The sequence below is a fragment of the Balaenoptera musculus genome, chromosome X (assembly GCF_009873245.2).
Source record: "Balaenoptera musculus isolate JJ_BM4_2016_0621 chromosome X, mBalMus1.pri.v3, whole genome shotgun sequence".
Classification (NCBI taxonomy): Eukaryota; Metazoa; Chordata; class Mammalia; order Artiodactyla; family Balaenopteridae; genus Balaenoptera; species Balaenoptera musculus.
The window spans coordinates 1,706,749-1,734,107 of record NC_045806.1 but is presented as its reverse complement, the minus strand read 5'-3'; the positions used below and the strand labels follow the sequence as shown (position 1 = coordinate 1,734,107).

The window sequence follows — 27,359 nt, the reverse complement described above, 5'->3', positions numbered from 1 at the left end:
CCATGACTAGACATACAAAGGCTGCTATTTGGAATAAGGATCCCAGATCCAGACACCCCGCTCTTCCGCAGTTACAGGAGTTTATGAAAATAACCTTTTTGGTTTTTTTGGACTGGTTCCAAATCCCCAAAATAAAGAACCCAGAGTGAATCATTCAATGGATGGCCAGTAGGTGGCAGCAATGCTGCAAAATTAATTGCAAAGACGGCGTGGGAGTGTAAAATAGTGAAATATACACGCACACACTGCAAAAAAGCACCCCTCCCTTATAGAAGGGCAATGACCTTCTCACTTTTAGAGACACATGCTCAACATAAGAGAGTCAATCAATAGAGACTTTCTTAAATGCTAATCTCTTCCAGAAACACACCCTGAAACAATGTGTTTCACCACCCATCTGGGCAGCCCTTTCTCTGGTCAACCTGACCCCTAAAATTAACCATCACAGTTGGAAAGAGTTTTCTGAGAGATACTCCACAGAGTCTAAGTGTCAAACATCTAATGGGAATGCGGACTCTTCTCAAAAATCCCGGCACAAAGGACCTACTGTATAGCACAGGGCATTAGTTTCAATATCTTGTAATAACCGATAGTGGAATACAATCTGAAAAAAGTAACTGACGCACTCTGTCGGACACCTGAGACTAACACAATACTGTAAATCAACTCTACTTCTATTTTAAAAAGTCCCATCACAGGCACGGCTCCTGCTGGCAGAACAGGGAGCCGCTTCTCCACTTAACCTAAGAGCTTGATCGACAAGACTGTTCACATTCCTGGAAGCAGCAGACGCTCTTTATTTAACTCACAGAAGGCACTTCCTGGGGCCAGAGCCAGGCAATGGGGCCCTCGGGGTACAGGAGAAGGAATAAAACAACTAGGAAAAGCTCACTTTCCACCACTTCCACAGTCCAAACCTAGAGCTTTTTCAATTGGTTTGGATGGCTATGAAATCGCAACTCAAAAATTATTATTTTTTTGTTTTTGGGTTTTGTTGTTGTTGTTGTTTTAATTAATTATTTATTTATTTTTGGCTGTGTTGGGTCTTCGTTTCTGTGCGAGGGCTTTCTCTAGTTGCGGCGAGCGGGGGCCACTCTTCATCGCGGTGCGTAGGCCTCTCACTATCGCGGCCTCTCTTGTTGCGGAGCACAGGCTCCAGACGCGCAGGCTCAGTAGTTGTGGCTCACGGGCCCAGTTGCTCCGCGGCGTGTGGGATCTTCCCAGACCAGGGCTCGAACCCGTGTCCCCTGCATTGGCAGGCAGATTCTCAACCACTGCGCCACCAGGGAAGCCCTCAAAAATTATTAATGCATGGAAGTTGCCTGGACATAACTGATTCCACATTATAGTAAAGTGCAGGGTGCCTTCCACAGAAACGTTTGCTAAAATGTATCCATCAACTGTTTATAATCATCAAGAAACAGCTCTCCCAAAGCTATTCGAAATACCCATAAAAGGACAACTTCCCTTCCATCCAGGCCCCAAACCCATCCCCAGCAATGAACTCATGTTAATTGTGAGCAACGAAGGGACTTAAAATGGCTTTGAACGTGATGATTTAAAACGGGAACTTTTTAATCGCCAGACACTCATCCCACCTATTTCCCAGAAATCGGGGATGGATAAACAGCAGCCTGATTTAGCCTTATTGTTTTGCAAACAAAGTGCGCTTTTATTTTTTGTCTCTGCGGGTAGAATTTCTGCGGATCCAGCCTCACTAGAAATGACCAAATGGGTCCACATGACTCTACCCAAGTCCTCTTCAAGCTGGGTGTTTAACTGCAACCTCTCAGGACGCAAAGGTGCGTTGCTGGCAGGTGGCCGGGAGGAGGATGAAAGCACTGCCCTTTGAACCTGAAAATCTGGGGACGCCACTCGTGTCTGGAGGAGACTGAACACCTGTTCTTCACGTTATCAGTTTTCTGTGGCTGCCGTGACAGAGGACCACAAACTAGGTGACTTAAAACAATGCCATCATCAAAAAATGTACAAACAATAAATGCTGACGAGCATGTGGAGAAAAGGGAACCCTCCTACACTGTTGGTGGGAATGTAAACTGGTACAGCCGCTGTGGAGAACAGGAGGGAGGTTCCTCAAAAAACTAACAGTAGAGCTACCGTATGACCCAGCAAGCCCACTCCTGGGCATAAACCCGGAGAGGACCACAATTAGAAAAGATGCATGCACCCCTATGTTCACTGCAGCACTGTTTACAGTAGCCAGGACATGGAAGCAACCTAAATGTCCATCAACAGAGGAATGGATAAAGAAGATGTGGTACATATACACAATGGAATATTACTCAGCCATAAAAAAGAACGAAATAGTGCCATTTGCAGAGACATGGATGGACCTAGAGCCTGTCATACAGAGTGAAGTAAGTCAGAAAGAGAAAATCAAATATCGTATAATATCGCTTCTATGTGGAATCTAGAAAAATGATACAGATGAACTTATGTGCAAAGCAGAAACAGAGACACAGATGTAGAGAACAAACTTATGGTTACCGGGGGTGGGGGGAGGGAAGGCGGGGTGGGATAAATTGGGAGATTGGGATTGACATACATATACTACTATATATAAAATAGATAACTAATGACAACCTACTGTAGAGCACAGGGAACTCTACTCAGTGCTCTGTGGTGACCTAAATGGGAAGGGAATCCAAGAAAGAGGAGATACATGTATACGTAGAGTTGATTCACTTAGCTGTACAGCAGAAACTCACACAACACTGTAAACCAACTATACTCTAAAAAAATTTAGTTTTAAAAAATGGACACGAGAATAGTGCTCTTGTGCTTTTTAACAGGAACAGTATACTGTACAGTGCTTAGGAGTGCACCTGGCAAAGAATCAACCTTCAAGAAGTGTAAAAACCAAAACAAAAAAAACCAATGCAGACTGATGATATAAACAGTTCTGGAGGTCAGAAGTCCACGTTGGGTCTCATCAGGCAGGTGTCCTCGGCAAGGCTGAGTTGCTTCTGGAGGTTCTAGCCAATGACCCATTTCTTGGCCTTTTCCAGCTCATAGAGGCACCTGTGTCCCTTGGCTCCTGTACATCTTCAAAACCAGCAGATCAGTATCTTCCCATTGCTCCCCGTCTCACGTCTGCTTCTATCCCATCTCATCAAGCTGCCTTTCGCCTCCCTCTTAGGAGAACCCTTGTGACGACACTGTGTCCCCCCCGGATAATCCAGGACCACGTCCCCACATCAAGGTCCTTAACTCAATCCCGCCTGCGAAGACCCCGTTTCCATATAAGGCAGCATTTCCAGGTTCCAGGGATTAGGACGCGGCTGTCATTGGCTTTACTGTGACGTGCAATGTTGCCATTTTCTCTAAAGACACTCGGGAGGCCCTGATACCGTAGAGCAAACTGCAGACAGGTTCCTCGCGTCCCCCCTGCCCCTCCCCGGGAACATCCTCTCTGCTTCATCTCGCGGGGGAACCAGCGTCTGTGTCCCCGTCGCACCGGTGCCAAGAGCACGTACTTACATCTTCCGCCGGGCATGCGTCAGGCGAAGTGGGGGTCTCCTCCACCACCACCACGGTCCTCTCAGGCCAAGGCTGGCGGGGCCCCTCCGCCCAACTGGTACAGGGCTCCCCGGAGTGGGGCACAGCATTCGCACACGACCCCTCAGCAGTGGGAGCTGAACTTGAACAAGGCACCCCAGCGCCCCCGAGATGAGCCTGCAGAAAAGGTATTCACAACTTAGCAAGGTCCTCCTGACATCTTCGCCCATCTCCCGCTGCCCATCCATTCCCCTGTGTGGCCAGTGGTCCCCAGTGCCAACATCCGCGTTCACATTACTGCTCCAGGTGGGAAGGACCCCAAGGCACAGTGTCCCTAGACTGCTCTCCACGTTTTACTCCTTAGAACCACCTGACTTTGGCTTATTTTCCTTCATATCCAACCCAGGACCTAGCATACTGCTTTGCAGAAAAGAACAGCAACTTCCTATCAAGAATCTGAATAAACTCCTAATCACTCGTGTCCCATGGTCAGAGAAAGCTTTAGTTCTCTTGAAAAGCAGCACCCAGCTGCACCAAACAGAAACCATAGTAAAAACGCTAAAATATGAATTCGTTTCAAGATCCCAACGCAAGCATCTGTGGACACTGGACTCCGTTGTACCAATACATGCGCTAGTCAAAAACTGACCAGGAAATAAAATTTCCTGGGACCTCATTTTAAAAGGTCTTTGGCAAGGCAGGTGCCTCCCTGTTAAGTCCACTGCAGAGGGACTTCCCTGGTGGTCCAGTGGGTAAGATTCCGCGCTCGCAATGAAGGGGGCCCGGGTTCGATCCCTGGTCGGGGAACTAGATCCTGCATGCGTGCCGCAACTAAGAGTCCGCATGCCACATCTAAGAAGTCCGAGTGCCACAACTAAAGATGCCACAGGCCGCAACTAAGACCAGCTGCAGCCAAAAAAAAAAAAAAAAAAAAAATCCACTGCAGAAACTCTACTATGGAGAGCACGTAGGGTTACAGTTATAAAAAATCAAATGGGTGCCAATCAACAATTTGAAAAATCCTCTTCAGAAACCACCTCCGATTGCTACTTCAGTCGAGGATGGAAAGTGGAAAATGCCCCCTCCAATGACATTTGTAATCAATCATCTTCAGCCACTTAATCTGTGAGTGGCTCTTTCCCTGATGAAGGCGGCTAATTTAATTATTTACGCATCAGCCCTATAAATCACAGCAGCAATTCTGCTCATGAAACATTCACGGTTTTGCACCAAAAAAAAAAATGTTGCCTGCCTCTTTCAGCATCCTCTTGCGTGAAATATAGGATGTGGATACGAAGGAAAACTAGCACAAGACCTAAAGTTTGGCTGGTCATTAACTTCCAACTATGGTCTTTCTTTCTTGCGATGAAATGACATATCTTTCCTTGCCTGACCCCTTCCCTTGTGTGTATCAACATTATTTAATATCTTCTAATTCTGTCCTTTTTTAATGAACATGTCTATAAACGTTGAACTTTTTAAAAACCTTATTTCTTTCTTTCATTAATGTAGGCCTTGACAGATTTTTTTAAAAATGTAACTTGGTTAGGAATTCCCTGGCGGTCCAGTGGTTAGGACTCTGCACTTTCACTGCTGAGGGGGTGGGTTCAATCCCTGGTCAGGGAACTAAGATCCTGTAAGCCAAAAAAAAAAAAGAATTTGGAATAAAAAGTGACATTTTAAAAATAAATAAAAATATAACTTGATAATCGCTGAAGATATCCTAAATCTGTCTTTCCTAAAACATATAAAATCAGAAGAGGGACTTCCCTGGTGGCGCAGTGGTTAAGAATCTGCCTGCCAATGCAGGGGACACGGGTTCGAGCCCTGGTCAAGGAAGATCCCACATGCCGCGGAGCAACTAAGCCCGTGCGCCACAACTACTGAGCCTGCGCTCTAGAGCCCGCGAGCCACAACTACTGAGCCCGCGAGCCACAACTACTGAAGCCCACGCGCCTAGAGCCTGTGCTCCGCAACAAGAGAAGCCACCACAATGAGAAGCCCATGCACCACAGTGAAGAGTAGCCCCCGCTCGCCGCAACTAGAGAAAGCCCGCATGCAGCAACAAAGACCCAACGCAGCCAAAAATAAATAAATTAATTAATTTAAAAAGAGAATAAAACCACTTATAAAAAAAAATGAGAAGAGACTCCATAAAAAGAGGGAGGAACGTGTATTTGAAGAAAACCCACAGGTGTGGATCACGGAGAGTTTATCCCCGATCTGAACTCTTGGATGTCAAGGGAATTGTGTGCTTACTGTGTGTCCTGGAGATGTCTGTTCGTCCTCGTGCCGGATGTTTTCATAAAGAGGCAGAATGCTGCGGTGGTAAATCCCCCACCAGAGGTTAAGGAAGGACGTCTGATGCTGGTTGACAGGCCCAGAGCCCTCCTCCAAAACAGAGCCTGTCTGGGGACTGTACTTGTAGTTCCAAGGCTTCATGGACCCCAAAAAGTGGACCACCTTCGCACTCGAGCCGAATCTGAGGAGGAAACATAAAGCATCCTGCCTTCCTCTTGGAAGTGACCACACACAGAGAGCCTGTGACAACCACAGGACTCAACACAGACAGCGGGACGTAAAGATGCATCTCAACGAGTTATGGACGATCCCGTCATTAACGACCACCTTGACTTGCAGTAAAAATAACTGCTTCATCAATCCACGTTTGCAGCCTTTCATTTTCTACAGACCAAGAAGCATAATCATAACCCACTTGGGAATGTTCCCCAAAACGGGAAGAAGAAATCAGGAGTCTTTTTAGAAAGATGGGCAGTACCGTAGCCCAAATCATCTTATCCTGAAAACGATAAAAACTTTAAAAAGTAGATTTTATAGTAGATAATGCAAGCTGCAGACCAGAAAACTGGCTTCTTGTACAAGATGGTGAATTTTCCCCTCTCGACCTTTTTTTTTTTCATTATCACCACTCCCACCAACCTCGAACCTTTTTAAACATTTTTTTCTTAATTGCTTTCCTATGAAACTTTAATATCATATTTGCCCTGTATATCTACGTTCTGTATGTACAGCTGTCCTTTCTACATTAAAAAGGATATGATGGCTTTACGCCCCACAAACCAGTGTCTGCCTCCTTGGGGGCCGTGTGGCTCCTATTAAAAAAGCACGCTCAAAATCTTCTCAGATTTTACATTTTCACTTATAACAATGTCCCCTAGAGCAGTGGACCTCACACGTTTTGGTTCTAGGACCTCCTGACATTCTTACAAATCACAGAGGAAAAGATGTTTGTTCACGTGGATTGCATCTGTACATATTCACCGCAACAGAAGTTAAAACTGAGAAATTAGAAAACCCATGTACCAACTCATTAAAAAACCAAGGGCCCATTATATGTTAACATAACTTTTATATTTTTTCATAAAGTATAACTATAATTATATATTACTATATATCTTTTAAATGTGTAAAAAGTGACATCTTTTGTATTTCTTCATAAAAATATAATTATAACTATTTTTTAAATGAGTAAAAAGTGACATCTTTCCTACTTCTTCATAAAATATAACTATATATAATTATATTTTTTAAAAATGCGTAAAATGTCACATCTTTCGTATCTTTTCATAAAATATAACTCTCTATATATTTTTAAAAATTTGTAAAAAGAGTGACATTGACTATTTTACGAGGAGACAGTTGGTTTCTCATATCTGCACCTGCATTCAGTGCAATGCTTTTTATCACATCATGTCATGGCGTTCCTGTAAAATCCCACTGTCCAATATGAGAAAACAAGAGTGAAAAGAGGAAAATGACATCTTAGAATTAACTTTTTTAAAAGTCACTTTGATTTCAAAGACCCTTGAAAGAGGGGCGGGGAACCCCTGGGGGTTCCCTGGGCAACACTTTGGGAACCACTCTCATGAAGCCTAGCTGCCTTGATTACCTATCACGTAAAGCAATAAAGAAGCAAGCAGAAGGATGATCTGTTTGTTTTTTTTTTTTCCCTTCAAAATGCCAAAAGGTGATATTAGATTCTGAGAGAGAATGATTGACCAGGTATAGAAGAATTGGGCTTGGCACGAAACTTACTGTTGGAAAGCAGGGCTGTAGGTGTAAGCCGTGTTGCTACTCAAGTTATAAATGAACGGCAAGTGTTTCTGGATGTCTGCTGTGGACCAGCTACTGAAGAAACTGTTCAACAAGCCTTGGTCTGCCCCTAGAGAGTTAACAAACAGCCAAAGAAGTTAATAAAGAATGGTACAGTGCACCAAGAGAATGCAAGACATGTTTGAAGACATAATGGAAAAACACTGGTATCCCAGCACACAAATTACATTTCCTCTCTCAACCCACTAAAACGTGGTCGTTGTCTCAAAAGTGACTGATAACCCACACCATTCATTTAAAAAGTGCATAGTCTCGGGACTTCCCGGGTGGTCCAGTGGTAAAGAATCTGCCTTCCAATACAGGGAATGTGGGTATGATCCCTGTCTGGGAACCAAGATCCCACATGCCATGGGGCAACTAAGCCCACGCGCTACAACTACTGAGCTCGCACAGAGAGCTCAACGAGAGAGCCCGTGTGCTGCGAACTACAGAGCTCATGTGCTCTGGACCCTGCACACCACAATGAGAGAGAGGGAAAAAAAACCCAAACGCCACAACTAGAGAGAAGCCCGCATGCCACAAAGAAGAGCCCACCCCTCAACCAAAGATCCTGCGTGCCACAACTAAGACCCAAAGCAGCCAAAAAAAGAAAATAAAATGAAATAAAAAGTGCATAGTCTCTCCAGAATTCTCCACCGATGGTGCAAACAATAAATAATAAAATCACACACTGTCTCCAAAATTCTCCACTCCTCCTCAGGGAATTCTATCTGGTATCGACAATAGCTTTTACCACCATTTTTGCCAACTTTGTTACCTCGTCCTTACCTAGAAGGAATTTTTTTTTTCCCTATCAATGTTTATTATTATCTTTTGATTGAGGTATAGCTGCTGTACAATAGTATGTAAGTTATAGGTGTATAATATAGTGATTCACAATTTTTTAGACATTATACTCCATTTATAGTCATTATAAAATCTTGGCTCTGTTCCCAGTGTTGTACAATATATCCCTGCAGCTTATTTGATACTTAATAGTTTGTACCTCTTAATCCCCTATCCCTATTTTGCCCCCCCGTCACCACTGATAACCACTCGTTTGTTCTCTGTATTTGTGAGTCTGCTTCTTTTTTGTTATATTCACTAGTTTGTTGTACTTTTTAGATCCACATATAAGTGATACCATACAGCATACGGTATTTGTCTTTCTCTGTCTGACTTATTTCATTTAGCATCATGCCCTCCAACTGCATCCATGTTGCTGCAAACGGCAATATTTCGTTCTTTTTCATGGCTGAGTAATATTCCATTGTGTATATGCCACATCTTTTTTATCCATTCATCTGTGGACACTGATGTTGCTTCAATAGCTTGACTACTGTAAACAGTGTTGCTATGAACACTGGGGTGCACGTGTCTTTACAAATTAGCATTTCTGGTTTTTTTTGGATATATGTCCAGAAGTGGAATTGCTAGATCATATGGCATGTTCTAGTTTTAGTTTTTGAGGAACCTCCATCCTGTTTTCCACAGTGGCTGCACCAATCTACATTCCAATTTTTCAATAGTCTACCATTTTCTTTCACGTTACAAAAATTCTAGTATTTTTCCCATCTACTAATGCCTGTTCAGGCAAGTGTCTGGTTTCAGTTAATTCTCCCCTTTATTCTCTATCGGGGTTGGCCAACAAAGGCTTGCACCCAGTTTTGTAAATAAAGTTTTATTGGAACACATCCACGCTCATGTAAGTCCTGTTAATGGCTGATTTCACTCTACAACTACAGGGATAAATATCTGTCACAGAGATGGTATGCCCCACGATGCTGAAAACATTAATTATCTGGTCCTTTTTTATTTTATTTTGGCTGCGCCGTGAGGTTTGCGGGATCGTAGTTCCCCAACCAGGGATGGGACCCGTGCCCCCTGCAGTGGAAGTGCAGAGTCCTAACCACTAGACCACCAGGGAAGTCCCCTATCAGGCCCTTTAAAGAAAGGCTGTCTACCCATCCTATGTGATCAGGACTGGGGAGTTCCTCCTTCTACCCATCGAAGATATTTTCAACGGTTCTCTCTACCGTGTACTTACTTACTTACATCTTCATCTCTTCCTGGACTTGTTCTTCCATCCCCATCTTTAACTTGCTGCTCACAGATACAGGGTGGTGGGACTAGATGCCGGCGGGGCAGAGGGATGGGTACAGGCCCCAATCTCTTCCACAAATGTCCAGCTGCCCTTCACCTACCGTCAAAGCTGCCATGGTCGGTGGCATGCTGCAGCAAGAGGCCATGCGTCTCCAGGGAAGGTTGGAAGACAAATACCCCGCTATTGAAGCAATCCGGCCATCCGGGATCCGGGGCCGCAGAAAACTCTGTCCTATTGAAGAGCTCATCGATATTGGACAGCACCTGGAACAACAGAGCATGGGGGACCCGTACGCTCTCACAGGGAAGAACCAATCTGACTCCGTATTGGACCTGTTTCTTTTACTTTAACCTTTGCATTCTATTGCTTTTGCTACAAGTTAATCACCAAAGGAATATTGCCCATAAGCTTAAACAATAGATAATGGCCCATCTCAGGGAACCCTGCCTCTGGTGCAATAAGTGTTAAGCTAAAATACCTCTGTTTCGCTCACAGGAAAGCCTCATCAGGCCCACCTGTGAATGGCTGCAAGAAGGAAGAAATTCTGACCGAGAGCAGGACTTTACCCCCTCCCCTTTTAGTATAAAAGAAGCTTGAATTCTAACTCAGGGAAGATGGGTCTTTGGGACACGAGTCCACCCTCTTCCCGGTCTGCTGGCTTTCCGAATAAAGTCATTATTCCTTGCTCTCGATTTACTGGCCTGTCTCGTGTGGTGAGCAGTCAAGCTTGGACTCAGTGACTGTGACACTTCTCTTAACGTCTGGGGCACAAGTGAGAAATGCAACAGGAACTTCACAATGGGCCAGACAACGTTCTGAGCTGGGAAACTTATACCCAATTTTTTGAGTGACTCTCTTCTTTTAGACTTATATTCAAAAGAGAAGGGTGTGCGTGTAAGATTGCTCCCTGGTTTATTTCAAGGGTTTGAAGTAACACCGTCACTGAAATGCAATTATCATCTCGAGGTTCTTAAGATCCTCCAAGGAATGCTCCTAATTGTATATATTCTCTTTCATCTAGCAAATGTGACCTACAGGACTGGAAATCCATAAACACAGAAGTTTGCAAGTCAATATCGTATAATCCACTGTCTTCGAGAGCTTGACCACCAACAGCAGTTCTCTCCAACACCTACTGGCTTTCTGAATTGTGCTGTTTGGGAAAGAAATTACTCTGATTATGCACTTATTATTTTCCTCTGCATCCCTGTTTTCCTACAGAGCTGCTTTTGCACAACGAAGACAACCTCGAATGTTATCTCTTGACACTCCAGCCTCATTTTACATTTCAACTTTCCAATGGCTGTTTATGAAAGTGCCCATCCTGGGCTCCTACACCAAAGGTAACTACCCCAAATGACAATGGGGGATGCCATAGCTTAAGAAGCTAGGTGTACCAGTCCCTTCAGGACTCTATAATTCATGGTACAATCAAGGAAGAATATTTCTCTAATATTTTACTTTGTGTAGATGAAGTAATGTGATTACAAACCCTTCCTAGGGAAGGGACATGCCTTCAAGTACCCCAGTGTACTCAGCAGGGTCTACTGCAGTAGGTGTGTTCTATCTGATGTTGATCGACTAAATGATGTTGGTGATAGTGATGGATGTTACCTGGTGGGGATCCACCAGCACGAGCTAGCAGCTTGCTTCAGGAGGGAGAGGCATGGTCTTTGACGGGGGTTCCTCAGCAAGTGGAGGGCCTGGTCCTTACCCTCCCTTGTACTCACCAGGGTATCTGCATCCAGGAAGACGCACTTGCTATAACGGGTGAGTGTCCAACAGTGAAGCTTGGTGAGGGTGACTCCGAGCTCAGGTCTCTTCAGAAAGGCCAGGTGGATGTAGTCTACACTGTCTATCAGGTTCACTTCGATGACCTCATCAAACACCCTCGAGAGGACCACCCTGGAAAAGACATGCCAAATCCTAGGAGAACAGCCCACCATCTAACATGAGACATGCTGTCCCTTGCTGCTACAGTCTTCATATCAGGTTTTATTTTCCCCATGTGGGTCTCGTGGCTTTGCCCACGTTTCATTCATGCTTAAAACTTAGGCAAACATAAAAAGCAAGACGTATTAAACCATCTTAACATAGACTGATTCGGGTCATCTCTTAGGAAGGTACTTTCTCTTTCCAAAGTGCATGGGCAGTGAGAAGGGAAGGCTGAGTAGGTAGAAACCAACAGATCTCCATTAGTTTTTACTTTACATATTCAAAACCTATACTGCTCATTGCATACAAGTTTGAGACTCAAATTTTGAAAGAATGTACATTTCATCAAAATGAAATGTGCCTCTGTTCCATTAAAAAATTTTTTTGCTTAAGTTCTACTTCATCATTGCCTGGAATATCTTCACGATGACAGAAAATTAAGAAAGTGCTAGAAAAAGGATGGGGGCATGTCAAAAGGATACAGGAAGTCAATCAGGAGGAGCTCCCAGTAGCCAAAGCTGACGCAATTTGGGCAAGAAAACAAAAACAAACCTGAAGTATAAAATGAATATTCACGGATCCATACTGGTATCACAACTGAATACATAAGTAAATGGGGTAAAAGGGGTAGCTCTTCCTCACAGAAGAATTCCAAGTAATAAATGTAGAAGGAATGAGGGAAAGAGAAAAATCACCATTAGATGAACATCACAGGGATAAACGTTGCAGACAAAATTCACTGATGAACCCTAAAAAGCAATGAGTAAAGGTTTTGAGGAGAAACAGCATGTTTTCATAGTCTAAAAGTACCTCTCCCAAGATATTTATCAATTACAAAGGCAAAAATAATGATTTTACAGTAGAGATACCCCAAAGGAGACCAAGGTTAATGTCAACAGTAGCAAGACATCACATACTCCATAATACCACGCACTGAAAAAGGTACTTTCTTCTTTGTAATTCTTTCCTACTTTTCATTGCTTGGTTTAGATTTTTTTCTATCCCTTGTGTTTTTTGTACATACCCTTTCTAGTCCTCTGGTGGTTGCCACCCTTAAACTCTCAACGCATCTATTTAACCTTACTATTTTCTATCAAATTTAACAATAATTATCATCTATAACTTCACCCCAGACAAGACAGGAACATTAGCGTATGTTCACCGATCTCCCTCCTCTTTTATCCCCCGACCACCTCCCATGGGGAATGTTAACTCCAGATTATTTTCATAATTATTCACCAATGCATTCCCAATTAACTCTCAGTATTACTCATTTATTTGTTTTGCACTGTGTCTTATATTCTATTTCTTCTTTCTTGGATTCACATTTCATCATGCTTGAGTATATCCTCAAGTAATTTCTTCTCAAAGGTCCTTGAGGGGTAAAACTGTTGAGCTTCTGCATATTTGAAACATCTTGATTTTGCTTTCAAATTGCATTTAGCTGAATACAGAAATTTCATTTCAAAATTAGTCAGTCTAAGAGCTTTAAGGCATCAGCTGTCTCAACCAGGCTGAGACCTGAAATGCATTTAGTACTTTTTCTTCATTCTTCGTGCTCTGAAATGGTACCTTCTGTATCAACACTTGCGTTTCCTTCATTCATTCTTCTCAACGCTCAGGGAACGCCCACAATCTAAAATCCTTCCTCACAGCTGAAATATTTCCTTGAATCCGTTCTCTCCACTTCTGTCCTTTCTGAAACTCCCAGTCTTAGACAGGTGTTGGAGCTTCTGGGTCTGTCTTTTCTATTCTTTAGTAGCTTTTCCACTTCTACTCCACATTTGTGCTTTCACGTTGCACAGTATTCAAAGTAACTCTCTCTCTAAGAAAATACCACGTCACCACCAATTTCCTCCTGCTTTTTACCCAGTTATTTATGGAATTTATGACATCCTCATGATTGTATAAAGAGGGAGGTAGAGGGCCAAGAAATGTCATTCTACGTTACTACAAATAGCACCTATGTCCTTATAGGCTTTTGTTCAGCTCTGCTTGCTTCCTTAACGTAAATTCCTGGAGGGAGAATTAAGTTTCAAGAATGCAATTTGTGTGAACCTACGAGCATATGCTACTGGGTCCCTTTCCCTGCAGAAAGACTACCCCAACCACGGATGTACCACACAGCCTGGAGGAATGACAGTCTCCTGAACACCACTCCCTGGTCATTTGGAGTCACAGGTCACTGTTTATGTCCTACTGCCCTGACTGCATCGTAGAGCACCGTTCCTCAACCCTACCAATGACCGCAAAATACATAACCGGTTCTATAACAGTGCAACTAAGGTCTGCATCAGTGAACCTTTCCCAGTATTTCTGTGACACTGTCTCTGAGTATTTCAAAGTTCATCTTGAGTAGACTGAAAGACTGAAAAAAAATGCTGACAGCTTTGGACAGCTGAGGAGATAGGAATCTAGCAGAGAATCATGTCTGTTTTTTGGCTTTATCAGTTCTATGTAACTGTTCCACGCACACCATGATTCAGGAGACGATGATGGGACCACACAGAGGTCCCCCCAAGGATGCATGGCTACCCCCAGGGTCACCGTTCCCAACGCTGGGTCCACTGCAGCCCTTGGTCTGACTCTGAAGACCCAGTGGCCCGGGCACAGGGAAACGTCCGCTGCACACACATGTATTTTCTTCTCTTTTCTTTCTCTTTGGGGCCTGAAGGAATCATCTTAGACAAGAAGAAATACACCTTGAGCATCCATTCATTTGAAACCCTTTTGGGAGAATGGGTGACAGCCAATTTGGCTAAAGACTAATGACATCACTTAATGTCAATGACTAAGGTCTGTGCCCGCCCCCCCCCCCCCAAAACACCGACGTTTAAAAAGACATTTGCCAGCCTGACGGGTCATAAATATCACTGAGCTGTTTGATGTGACATGACTTTAATGTCTGTGAAGGCAGAGTACATATCACTTGGTCATGCCGTCTACCCTGGTTGTATCCATCCATCCATCTCTGCTTACCATTTGGAGTTCTTTCATTATTCTATGGACAACACCCCCTCCTCGTTATAAATTTTGTAAATGGGCTCCCTAATTGGCTTGTTTTACCTTTTACATTTACACAAATACATCTGACATACAGCAGTCCTGGTACCCTTTGTTCTGTGTAATTAAAAATGGCAGATACATGAAGCAATCATCTATGTCAGTGTCTGGAGACGTTTTTCGTTATCACAAAGGCAAGGAGGGTTGGCGGGGGGGTCTTACTGACATCTGGTGGGTGGAGACCAGGGACGCTGCTCTGTACCCCACAGGGCACAGGACGCCCCTCATCCGAGGGTCACCCAGCCCCAAATGTCAGTCATGCCAAGATTGAGAAGCTATATGTCTCGACTTCTATGATTTTCCTATGCTTTAAATTTTACCTTTATCTTTAAAATCTATCTGGAAATCATGTGGGTATGTGTTCAACTTTTATATAAAAGGATCACATCATTGCCTTTCTCTGACACAGTGATGTGATGAATTACAATGATAGATTTTTATACAATGAACTATCTTTGCTTTCTTACAGCAAGCATCATTTCTTTCTTTGTCTTTTTTATTTTATTGAAGTACAGTCGATTTACAATGTTGTGTTAGTTTCTGCTGTATAGCAGTGACACAGTTATACATACACATACATTCTTTTTCATATTCTTTTCCATGATGGTTCATCCCAGGGTACTGAATATAGTTCCCTGTTCTATACAGTAGGACCCTGTTGTTTATCCAGCATAATTTATTTCTTTATTCCACGGCTAGAGCTGCCTTGTTGATGATCTGTACTGGGGGCTTTTCTCATCTATATGGAAACACAATCAAAGCTGTACATCAAGTTTCCATATCAAGATTAGCACAGTGTCTTAAAATAAATGAACATTTTTTCCCCCCTAGGCTCTCAGATAGTTCTTTTTGCATGGAAATGAATTTATTGTGCCCAGTTTTACAGAACATCCCTTACAATTGCCCAGGCCCAGGTCCTTCCCCCCAGATAAGCCTTTGATAACATTCCCATTTCTCCCATTGTTACTGGTCAGCAGAAAGGTTTCACTTCTTCTGGTGTCAATGTGGATCATCTGAAGTTCCCTAGAAGGATCAAGTATTTACTACTTTCAATTTTATCAGCAAAGTGTTCTATGTAGTATTTAAGTTTAAAATTTAAGTTGCATCCAGCCACTGTGGAAAACAGTGTGGAGGTTTCTTACAAAACTAAAAATAGAGCTACCTTAGGATCCAGCAATCCCACTCCTGGGCATATATCCGGAAAAAACTCTAATTCAAAAAGATACATGCACCCCAATGTTCACAGCAGCACGGTTCACAGCAGTCAAGACATGGAAGTTACCTAAATGTCCATCGACAGATGAATGGATAAAGAAGATGTGGTACGTGTATACAATGGAATACTACTCAGCCGTAACAAAGGATGAAAGGATGCCATTTGCAGCAACGTGGATGGACCTAGAGATGATCATACTAAGTGAAGTACGTCAGAGAAAGACATATATCATACGATAGCACTTACACGTGGAATCTAAAATACGATACAAATGAGCTTATTTACAAAACAGGAACAGACTCACAGACATGGAAAACAAACTTATGGTTACCAAAGGAGAAAGGGGGGAGGGATATATTGGGAATTGGGGATTAAGAGATACACACTACTATGTATAAAACAGATAACCAACAAGGACCTACTATAGAGCACAGGGAACTCTACTCAATATCCTGTAATAATCTATAAGGGAAAACAATCTGAAAAAGAATATATATGTAGGTACATATAACTGAATCACTTTCCTGTACACCTGAAAATAATACAACATTGTAATTCAACTATATTTCAATAAAAACGTAAAAAAAGAATCTTTAACTTAGCTTAGGACAGTTGCTTCTCAAAGTTGCCCACTCCCCCCCAAAATAACGGGCATTTGAATTTCCGTAGTTGAGACAGGAAACGGTGCCCACACAGAGTGTTGTCTACAAGGATTCTGAAGTTGGCCACACCCCTGGCAGAGCCTCCTCCTTTAATAACAACTGGAGGGCATTGTGCAAGTGTCTGAGGCCCCCTAGGACAGCCGGTGGCCCGGGCCCATGAACCATGGCTGGGACCTGCTCCAGCGCGGAGGACCTGCTTCTTCAGGAGGAAGGACCAGGTGTGTGTCTGAGTCTTACCTGAGCAGGTTGGACACCTGAGGGGTGACCAGCACCACCAGCCTCCTGGTGGCCCTGTGGTCCCGCAATGATTGCCCCAGCACCAGGGCCCCCTGGCAGTAGACGTCATTGGTAGCCAGCGTGACAAACGCCTGGTCAGACACTGTGGATGTGAACAAAAACAATAGGGTCATGTTTCCGACGGGTCTCATGGGACGGCGGGGCTGACGGTCACCTCCAACTCTCTCAAGCTTCACGACTCTAACTGAATAACTGTTCGCTGTTCTAAAATATGCATCGAGGACATTTCACATGCATCCTTTTGTTTCAAAATAAAGCAAAAAAAATTCTTCTTCAACACAAAAAAAAGAAAAAGAAAAGAAGAAAAACCACACACACACACACACACACACACACACAGGAAAAGAGGAAACCCTAAACATGAGGGAGACAAAGCCAAGTAGAGCACGATTAAAATTCCCTGGTTCAGATGAACAGACACAAACTACTGTATATAAAAGAAACATGAGGTCCTACTTGTATAGCACAGGGAACCATATTCATTATCCTGTAATAACCTATAAGGGAAACGAGTCGAAATAATATAGATATATACGTATAACTGAAGCACTTTGCTGTACACCTGAAACCAACACAACATTGTAAATTGTCTATACTTCAATTAAAAAAAATCTTCCTGGTGCTGCAACACGGCAAATGGGCATAGCTCAGACCCCTTATTTGATTCTGCATTCAAGTCTCAAAAACTCACCCAAAATATTTGGGTCTTGGGCGAACGCAAAGCAAAAGGTGGAAACAAAGCTTGGATTATCTGAGTTACCATGAGGACTCCGGCCAAGCTCAAAAGAACTGCGCTCTCAGAAGGAACGTCCAAAGCCATTAATTCAATTCCACACAACCCACTTGTTGGAAAGACTTCAACTCAAGGATATATGAGGCCGAGGAGATGGGAGAAGGGAAAATAATTATTGTCTCATTAACCAAAAGGCTCTCAGTTTCCTAATGTCTCCACCACAGCAGAGGAAGAAACTCGGACGGCCAATCCGATTTATGGCAGTTTTGAATCTAAGGGTGAACTCGTGACATTGACTTTTACGGGGACTTTGAAACAACGTGAGTCTGGGGCCCCCAGGAGCTGGTTGCCAGGATAAAAACAATGGGGTCAAGAAATCCAGGCCTCGGCTCCCCTGCTGTCAACAGAAATTAGAATTCACAGCCCACGGCTGGAACACACAGAGCTCAGTTCTCAAAGACCAGACGGTCCTCCCCTCCAGACGCTGTGCCCTCCCCAGAGCACGGCCCAAAGATACGGTCACGCCAAACAGAACACCAGGACCCAAGCTTCTGGCGCCGGTTTTCCTGGAGCTGGCATCTTAACCTTGACATTCCACTGGGATAAACACCCAAGTGTGCCCATTCCAACGAGCTCCTGTCTACACGTTGTTGGGTTTCTTCCTGGATTAAGAGGGAATGAGAATTCCTGGCATTGCCACTGTGAGCTGAGTATTAAAAGACAGCAAACCTCAGAACTCAAGTCTGCAGCCCAAAAGATATCTGTCTAGCTATCCACCCAACCACCCATTTTTCTATCCATCTATCATTATCTAACATGTCTATCCAACTGTTTATTATTCATCTATTACCTATCTATTTATCTATATCTATCACCTATCTCTATCTATCTATAGACAGAGCCCTATCATCTGGGAGGTCTCTGGGAACCCAGATGGCTGAGGCATGGGGCAGGTGGGCTACAGTGGGACCAGGCAGCAGTGATGGGCAACTGTCCAAAGCTTCCAAATCTCCGGGAGGAGAGAGAAAGGGCTGGGTCTGCATAGAGGGTTTTACGGAGCTACCGGACTCTCCCTTTGCTAGGGGGAGGGATTATGGCTTCTATTAACAGGATGACAAGACAGCTCCAGCGGAGAGAAGACCCCCTTCCTCCAGCGACCCCAAGACTCAACCTCACGTTCTAGGTCAAAGACACATGACTCCGAAGGCCGGCCCCCAGGGGCCGGTGCATGATGGTGCAAAATCATGCCTGGATAAAATCTCCATCTCAGGTGCAAAGGCAGACCAGTGGATGTTAATATCACAAAGGCTGAAAACTTCATGGACAAGTCTGCAGATTCCAACACCACCTTACCTTTAAGAAACTCCTAGCTGTCAGGTTTGGGCGTGGCATCCAAAAAACACGCCGCAATTATCCAAGCCTCCTGCATTGACAGGCTGAGTTTCCACCAGGCAGGGCGCTGGGGAGGGGACTTTTGGCATGCGTGCAGGGTGGGAAAACAGAAATAGAACGGATGGCTGTCCTCCAACCCCAGGTTGGGAAAAAAAAAACAAATGTCGCAAAATCGAGTTCATCCTGAAGACGGCGGTGGCTGACGGTTTTATAACGGGTCTGGGAGAAATGTTTATTTCTCCTTCTCTACTCCACCCACCTTACAACCAACCCCCGGACCCTGCCCCGAAATAACATCCCGGCTTCGTCCTCTGCCCCTCCTCTTTTACTCAAAGGTGTTTTTTGTTCCCTGCAAAGTGCTGAATACCCAGATGGGCTCTTTCTAGCACATTCCGTGGCCGATGTGTCCGAACGTCCCTCCTGAATGCTACCATTATATTGACCCCAGCGGGTTGGCAGAAAATGCGTTTTTCACTCTGCAGAGCTCCAAACCGCCGCCTGGAACAGACAGACTTCTCTGCTTCTCTGCGGACAATCTGACAGCACACCGCAGCACACGGCAGGAAATCTGCCTTTTCTGCCCCAAGAATTCTCCTCTCTAAGGCACAGAGGAGGAACAGAAGCATGGAAACCGCTCGCTGAATTACCAAATCGCTCCTCTGAATAAAAAGTAACCAGATTTTTTTTTTTTCTTAAAAATGCGCTCATGCATGTTCAGGCCCGGACTGGTGCAAGCACGGGATGTCTTCATGATAAGAACAGGACGGGCATCTTTCCCATGGGTGGAGGTTATGTTTCATCATCACATTTCTTGGGAACTTTTTTTTTTTTGGCCATGTCGCAGCATGTGGGATCTTAGTTCCCACCAGGTATGGAATCCGTGCCCCCTGCATTGGAAGCACGGAGTCCCAACCACTGGATCCCCAGGGAACTCCTTCATCATCACGTTTCTAAGCTTTGGAGGTCTACTGTCCAAATCGGATGTCCCCCCCAGACCCAAGAGAAGGCAGTCAGGACCGAACTGCAGCCCTGGGGGGCCAGGGCTCGCCGAAGTCCCAGCATCTGGCCACGGTCGGCCTGCTGCGGGATTAAGCCTGGATCTTTATCGGAATAACCAGTTACGCCTCCAACCTGACCTCGAGAGGGGGGGAGGCTGGGTGAGGGGAACCAAAGGCTCTGTCTTCCCAGAGCCGTAGGGGCATGAACTCCCACGGGTCTCCGCGTCCGTGAGACGCCCACGCGTTTCCACGCTGGCCAACAAACCAGCCCATTTAATCTCCAAGGGCTACTTTTTTACAGAAAGAAAATTACCAAATCTCAGCGCCCCTTGACCGTACTAAACCTCGCCCGCCTCCCAGCTGCTGAGACCCCCATCACCACCTGCCCCAGGGACACCAAGCTCTCCAGCCCCGGGGGACACTGGGGAGGCGCACCGTGGGAGCTGAGGGGTTGGGGGCGACCTTGCGCGCGCAAAGCGGGGGCTGCCCCCAGCGCGGGCCAATCTGAGCCGCGCCAGCAGAGCAGGGAGGCTGAGCACGAGGGGTCTTCCCGACTCACCCGGCATGGTCTGAGGCCCGGCGCGCCGTGGGCACCGCGCGGCCAAGTGCGCCTGGGCGCGGGGGCGGCCTCGAGCTGGGCCTGGCGGAGGCGTCGTCTCCAGGCGACCCGCGCGGAGTTCCAGGCCTGCGGAGACAGCTCGGCATTCCAGACAGACCCCCCCGCCCCGGGGGCTGCAGCACCGCCCTACAGCCCCTCCCCCGGGTCAGCCCCTCCCCCTGTCTCCCCACGTCCCCTCCGCGCTCCGGGGCTGCCTCTGCCCGCCCGGGTGTCCCCAGCGGCCTCGCCGCGCCCCGGGCAGCCTGTGTCCCAGGCTGGCCCGGCGCCCCTCGCCCCGCAGGATAGTCTTCGCCCCGCGACCACCACTGCGCCCCCCACCCGCGCCCTTCCTCAGCGCTCGGGCAGCCCGCGCGCCCCCCTCCACCCCCAGGCCCCCCGAGCGCCCAGGCCGCCTCCGCGCCCCTCCCCAGGCCCAGCACCTCCTCTGCGCCCCCGAAGCTTCCGCCCGGCCTCCCGCACCCCTGCGCCCCGCCCCGATCCTCCCCCGCGCTCGGGCAGCTTCAGCGCCAAGTCCCCGCCGCGCCCAGGCCGCCTCCGCGCCGCCCGGCCCCTGCGCCCCGGCACCTGCGGCGCTCCGGCAGCCTCCGCCCGGGCCGGCGCCCCTGCCCTGCGCCCACCACGCGTCCCCGGCGCCCCAGCGCCTCGGCCCGGCCGGCTGGGCTGTGCTCCGGAACCCCGGCCCCGCCCCCGCTCTGCCGCCCCGGGCGCCGGTCCACGCGGCCGCCGCAGCCCCGCGACAGGCCGGCGCCGTCTCGTGCCCCTGACGCCCCGGAAGGAGAGCCGGGAGGGGGCAGCGGCCGCGGGGCACCCGACCCCTCCCCGCCCCGGTCCCCCGACCCCTCCCCGCCCGATCCAGGAGTCTGCGGCGTCTCCGCTCGGACACCTCACCTTTCACCGGCCAGCCCCAAAGTAAACGTTTGCAGTGGCCTCCCGGGCCGGGCCCAAGGCCGGCGCGCTGCCCGGGCAGAGGCCACGCTGGAAACGTGATCTTACTGAACGAACGCTCAGTGAGCGAAGGAAAGGGGCGTGCAAGTGTGCACGGTGCGTGCACGCAGGAGAGAGTAACCGAAAATAAGTGAGTGATGGGCACCTCGGCTGCTGAATACGTGCGTCAGGGAGTGAGGGAATTATGAGTGAATGAATGACTGGAGTAGATAAACGAGGGAATACATTTATGAATGAATGCGTGCATGAGCGAGTGAATTAATGAATTGTGAATGCCTGCAGGAGTGGACGAATGGAATGAGTGAGTGCACATGTGAGTGCACGCAGGGGTGGGTGAGGAGGGAATTAATGCACGTGTGAGTGCATGCCCGCGTGAGTGGACGAGTCGCCATCTGAACCCTGTGAGCCACGGCGGGCTGTAGAGAGGGAGAGAGGAGTGGGCCAAATGCTGTCCTCAGGGAGGGCGCAGCCACTGGCTGGGGCCATAGGAGCGCGTAAGCACCAGGGGCCCGAGAAGCCAGGCGCTATCTCAGGAATTCTCCCACCTGCTGGACCTTGCCCATCCAGCACGTTGTCATGTCCTGCGGGATCAAGGGCCCGAGAAGCCAGGCGGTATCTCAGGAATTCTCCCACCTGCTGGACCTTGCCCATCCAGCACGTTGTCATGTCCTGCGGGATCAAGGGCCCAAGAAACCAGGCGGCATGTCAGGAATTCTCCCACCTGCTGGACCTTGCCCATCCAGCACGTTGTCATGTCCTGCGGGATCAAGGGCCCGAGAAACCAGGCGGCATCTCAGGAATTCTCCCACCTGCTGGACCTTGCCCATCCAGCACGTTGTCATGTCCTGCGGGATCAAGGGTCCAGGGAACACGGATCAACAGAAGGAATGGACATTCCTGCGCTGCAGGAACTGAGCAACGGGGCTTCCTGCTCTGAAAATGTCACCTGGGGGGTGGACGGGAGGCGTCCCAGCGGGGGTCACCTCTCCACTACACCAGCTACAGCCCCAGCAGGCCTCACACCCACCCCCCACCCCCGCCCGTGTCACTTCTCCACCATCTGTGGAAACTTCAACATAGTTTTAACAAAGACAAAGGAGTTCTTCCCACGCGGATGTCCTGATCTCGGGGAACCCGCCCCCTCAGTGTTCCACACCTCACACTTTGGGAACCGGTACAATTTAAGCTCAAGAAGCGACAGAAAAAATTTTAAGAGAGGACATAGCCAATGCTAAACCTCGTTAGCGATCAGCGCACTAAGGTGTGGATGTCACCCATCGTCCAGCAGACTGGGGTATCTGTCTGGGCTTTTTGCTGGATTTTGTGCCCCATGGGGAACAGGGGGCTTTGCAGGCTTAAAAGCCATCGGGGCTCACTTGCCTTGGAGCGAGAAGGGGATTCCCCGTGACAAGTGGGGAGACGGATGAGGCAAGAGCCCAGAGTCTCAGGGCATCTGTCCACAGAGACAGCACCGTGGATGGGTAGCCATCGGCCTCGAGGGACAGATACGGCAGGTGTTTTCAGCAACCCGTCACAGATGGGCTCAGCGCTATCTCAGACATTGCATCCAGGTGACAGAGCTGGGCCAGGCCGGCTGGAAAACGCTAGGGCAGGACCCCACCTCCTCACGCTGTCTCCAAAATGCAGATCTCGTCTGCGATGAAAGTGTGGCTGGTCTCCCTCAGCAGGAAAAGGGCACGGACCCCTCTGCCCGCCCCCTGGGCACTATGTGCACGTACTTATTATCGGGGTGCTGCAAGATGTCTGCAGGACTTACTGAGCCTCTAGAAGTCTCCCTGAAATCCCTGCAGCTTCTGAGCCATTGGTGGAAGCATCAGGACCTGAGTAACAACCAGGGGGAGACTCTTGTGCAGTCAGTGCTGGTTTTGGTTTGGTTTTGTTGTTTTCCTTAACCATTTTTTAAAATTGAAGTATAGTTAATTTACAATGTTGTGTTACTTTCTAGTATACAGCAAAGTGATTCAGTTGTATGTATATTCTTTTCAAGATTCTTTTCCATTATAGAAAAGAATCTTTTTAGTAAAAGATTAATAAAAAGAATCTGCTTCCATTTATTTTCCATCTTGTTATAACAAGATACTGAATATAGTTCCTTGTGCTATACAGTAGGTCCTTGTTTATCAATTCTATATACAGTAGTTTGTACTGGTTAATCCCGTACTCCTAATTTATCCCTCCCCCGTCCCTTTCCCTTTTGGTAACCATAAGTCTGTTTTCCACATCTGTGACTCTGTTTCTGTCTTGTACACGAGTTCATTTGTATCATTTTTGTAGATTCCACATGTAAGTGCTATCAAATGATATTTGTCTTTCTCTGTCTGACTTACTTAATATGACAGTGCTGGTTTTCTGTCCCCTGCCAGGCAACCTGAAAAAGGTCGAGGTGCTTCTGATGCAGCCGGACAGCCTCAGGAAGGGTCCGTTCTGAGCCCCGAGGTCTCCTCAGCCCCCAGCGGCCCCCTGGCTTCCAGAGGAAGGGGATGGTTTCCCAGCCTCTGTGCTTGTCTGGCTGTTGCCTCCAGTGTTTGCCAAGTGTCCCCACTCATCCGTGCCACAGGGTCATTCCCTTTGGCCCCATTCTGGCCTCCTTCTGCCCCAGGGGTGCCGTGCTCCTGTGTGACACTGGGGATGGGGAAAAGGACCCACCAGAGGGTTCCGACGACAAGAGGTCCCCTTTGAAACGTCCCAGACAGCGTCTGTGTCCTTCAGTCCACAGTGCGGGGTGGTGAGATTCCAAAATTTTCCCTTTGCCCTGGGTTAGAAGTTACCCGCCAGCAACATTTCCACCTCAGGACTAGGGACGTTCAGAATTGGGTGACTCTCGGATGTGGGGTGTCCTGTGCACTGGGGGGTGTGGGGCAGCGTCCCTGGTACACACACCCCACAAAGTGAAGCCAAATACGACTCCACACATCACCAACTGTGCCCTTGGGGAGAGGACCATTCAGGGTTTCAAACTACAATCAGAGAGTGATAATGATTGATAGATAAATCATAGATATACATAGATGATAGATCTAACAGGTAAATGATAATAGAATTATAATAGATAATAGGTAGATGATAGATATGATAGATCCAAAGATAGAAAGATAGATAGATAGGGGGCCGAAGTCTTTGCTGTCATGGGCGCATCCTGTGCCCTGTGGAGTCTGGAGCAGCTTCCCTGGTCTCCACCCATCAGATACCAGTATCCTCCCAGTTGTGACAGTAAAAGCGTCCCTAGGCATCACCAAGTGTCTCTGGGGGAGTAAAATTGTCTCTGGTTGCGAACTACAGCCAGAGAGAGAGAGGGAGAAAGACAGAGATGATGGAAGATGATAGATGATTGACATGTGGATAGATTGACAGGATAGATAGATACACAGATAGATGACAGATAATAGATAGGTTAATTATAATTATATAGATAATAGGTTGATTGGTAAATAGTTAGATGATAGAATCTCTCATGCTAAGTTAGGGTTTCTCAGCCTCAGCACTACTGACATCTGAGGCTGGGTGACTCTCTGATGCGGGGCGTCCTGGGCCCTGTGGGGTCTGGAGCAGCTTCCCTGGTCTCCACCCGCCAGGTGCCAGGAGCTCCCCTTCCCCAGTTGTGACAGCTTGACAATTGTGTCTCTTTTTTTTTTAAATTTTATTTATTTATTTATGGCTGTGTTGGGTCTTCGTTTCTGTGCGAGGGCTTTCTCTAGTTGCGGCGAGCGGGGGCCACTCTTCATCGCGGTGCGCGGGCCTCTCACTATCGCGGCCTCTCTTGTTGCGCAGCACAGGCTCCAGACGCGCAGGCTCAGTAGTTGTGGCTCACGGGCCCAGTTGCTCCGCGGCATGTGGGATCTTCCCAGACCAGGGCTCGAACCCGCGTCCCCTGCATTGGCAGGCAGATTCTCAACCACTGCGCCACCAGGGAAGCCCTGTGTCTCTGTTTTGACACCAGCTGAGAGAAGGAGGGGATTTCTTTGGCCCAGCGGGGAAGATAGGGTTAAAAAAGCTACATTCCAGGTTGGGGGAGGGGGCGTGGATCCTGGCACGTCCTTGCCGGGTTGGGGAGAAAATGAGGACCTTCGACGCCAAGTTGAAACCCAGACACTGAGGAGGCAGATTCCTTCAACCCCATCCCTAAACGCACCATTTCATTAGGCTTTCCCGCTGGTAAAGAATCCTAGGAATCCCGAATTCTACCCAAGCCACAGCAGGACCGGAAATAAGCCGGGCGGTGGATACATTTGGGAGAAGTAAGCATCGCCTCCCGCCCACCCACCCAAGCTGGTCCCCCCCCCCCCCGCCAGGCTGTGTTTCACTGCGAGCGCTCCCTCCCCCCCATCTTTTGCTTCCCTGGGTCAGCGCTGGGTCAGCCCTGCATCGGCAGCGGTATCAGCATCCCCTGGGAAATTCTGAGAAATGCACATTCTCAGGTCTCCCGAACATCAGGAAACTGAGTCTCTCCTACCCTGTGTTAACAAGCCCCCCCCCTTCCCGGCACCGTCCACCCTCAAGGTTGAGAACCGTGGTTCCGATTGCCGACATTTGGGCTTTGTGGGGAGGGACCGGTGGGAGCCTGAGGGGCTAGAGAGGGTGGGAAGGCCCGAGCAGGTTGCCTCGTCTGCCAGCACCCACTTCCGTAGACGTGCCCCCAGCCCCTGCCCCTGCCCCCATGCTCTCCCACCCGCTGCTTCCATCTCTGCCTCGGAGCCCGGAAAGCAGGGCAGAAGGCACTCAGCCAGAGGCAGTCCTCCCAGATCCCTGGGCAAAGGTTAGGTCCATTTTTAAACCCAGAGCAGGCATCCTGCCGTGGGCGCTGCCGGGTTCCTCGGGGGGAGGGGGAGGGTCTCCAGGAAGCCAGGACGGTGGGCACCTGGGGAGCGGGGGGCGCCGTCAGCGGAAGGCGGTCTCTTCTGGGGGTGCCGCAGGAAGGAGGTTTGCCCGCGGCGAAAGTGAGCCTGCTTGCTCCCCGTGAGCCGTTCAGAGAAATAGAGTCTTTCGTTGGTGCGTCAGTTGCAACATTGTTGCAAAGTTACAGGGCCCTGTGAGGGGCATAGTTCAAGCCCAGGAGCTAGAAGAATATGCCAACCAACTGGGTCGCTGGCCACGTTTTTGTGACAAAGATCCTATGAATTACCTTGAAAGATAAGTGAGAGAAGGAGAGAAAAGAAGTCTGCAGTATGTATACATCTATATATGTGTGCGTCCCAATTGCAGTGATAGATCCGTTTGTGTTTTTTTTTTTTAATTTTTTGGGCACGCGGCATGTGGGATCTTAGTTCCCCAACCAGGGATGGAACCCACGCCCCCTGTATTGGAAGGGCACAGTCTTAACCACTGGACTGCCAGGGAAGTCCTTATATATCTGTATTTTATCTGTACACATTAACCTAGTAAGATATAAAGGACCACAACTGCAAGAAAACATGAAGCAAAGCATTTACGTCACATGCTACTGGTTACCACTAACCGCCATTGATTTTTCTGTTATTTGTTTTTAACAGAACTGGGCTATTCCTCCAGGATTTATGCATTCCAATTTCAGCAAGGGGCTGTGTGGCCCATTGTGTGTGAGTGAGGAATGAGGCGGGGTCAGCTGCTGGCTTCTGGAAAGAGGTCTTCACTCTCAAAAGAGGAAATGGCCTTAATTGGGCCTCCAGATATTAGTAGGTGAGGCTGTGATGGCTGGAGCTACAGAGCCATTTTCTGCCATGAGTGAAACTGGTTAATGCCTGGTGACCCATGAGAGAACACCATTAA

General features: G+C 47.6%; 1 protein-coding gene across 6 annotated transcripts in view; it reads right to left on the bottom strand.

Annotated features, from left to right (window-relative positions):
• The window catches only part of GYG2 (glycogenin 2), a 33,774-nt gene extending 12,064 nt beyond the window's left edge, over positions 1-21,710 (bottom strand). For 2 of the 6 annotated variants that reach the window (XM_036839359.1, XM_036839363.1), the window contains exons 1-8: positions 21,216-21,487; positions 20,592-20,717; positions 16,850-16,991; positions 11,467-11,641; positions 9,837-9,999; positions 7,576-7,702; positions 5,779-6,001; positions 3,502-3,696 (exon numbers count right to left, since the gene is read on the bottom strand). In XM_036839359.1, the coding sequence (XP_036695254.1) occupies positions 3,502-3,696; positions 5,779-6,001; positions 7,576-7,702; positions 9,837-9,999; positions 11,467-11,641; positions 16,850-16,991; positions 20,592-20,598 (1,032 nt within the window). In that variant the 5' untranslated portion in view covers positions 20,599-20,717; positions 21,216-21,487. Of the gene's footprint in view, positions 1-3,501; positions 3,697-5,778; positions 6,002-7,575; positions 7,703-9,836; positions 10,000-11,466; positions 11,642-14,145; positions 14,379-16,849; positions 16,992-20,591; positions 20,778-21,070; positions 21,102-21,215; positions 21,488-21,539 lie in introns of those variants that run through there. The other 4 variants (XM_036839362.1, XM_036839360.1, XM_036839361.1 and 1 more) reach the window with 4 other exon arrangements.
• Positions 21,711-27,359: the final 5,649 nt, after the last annotated feature.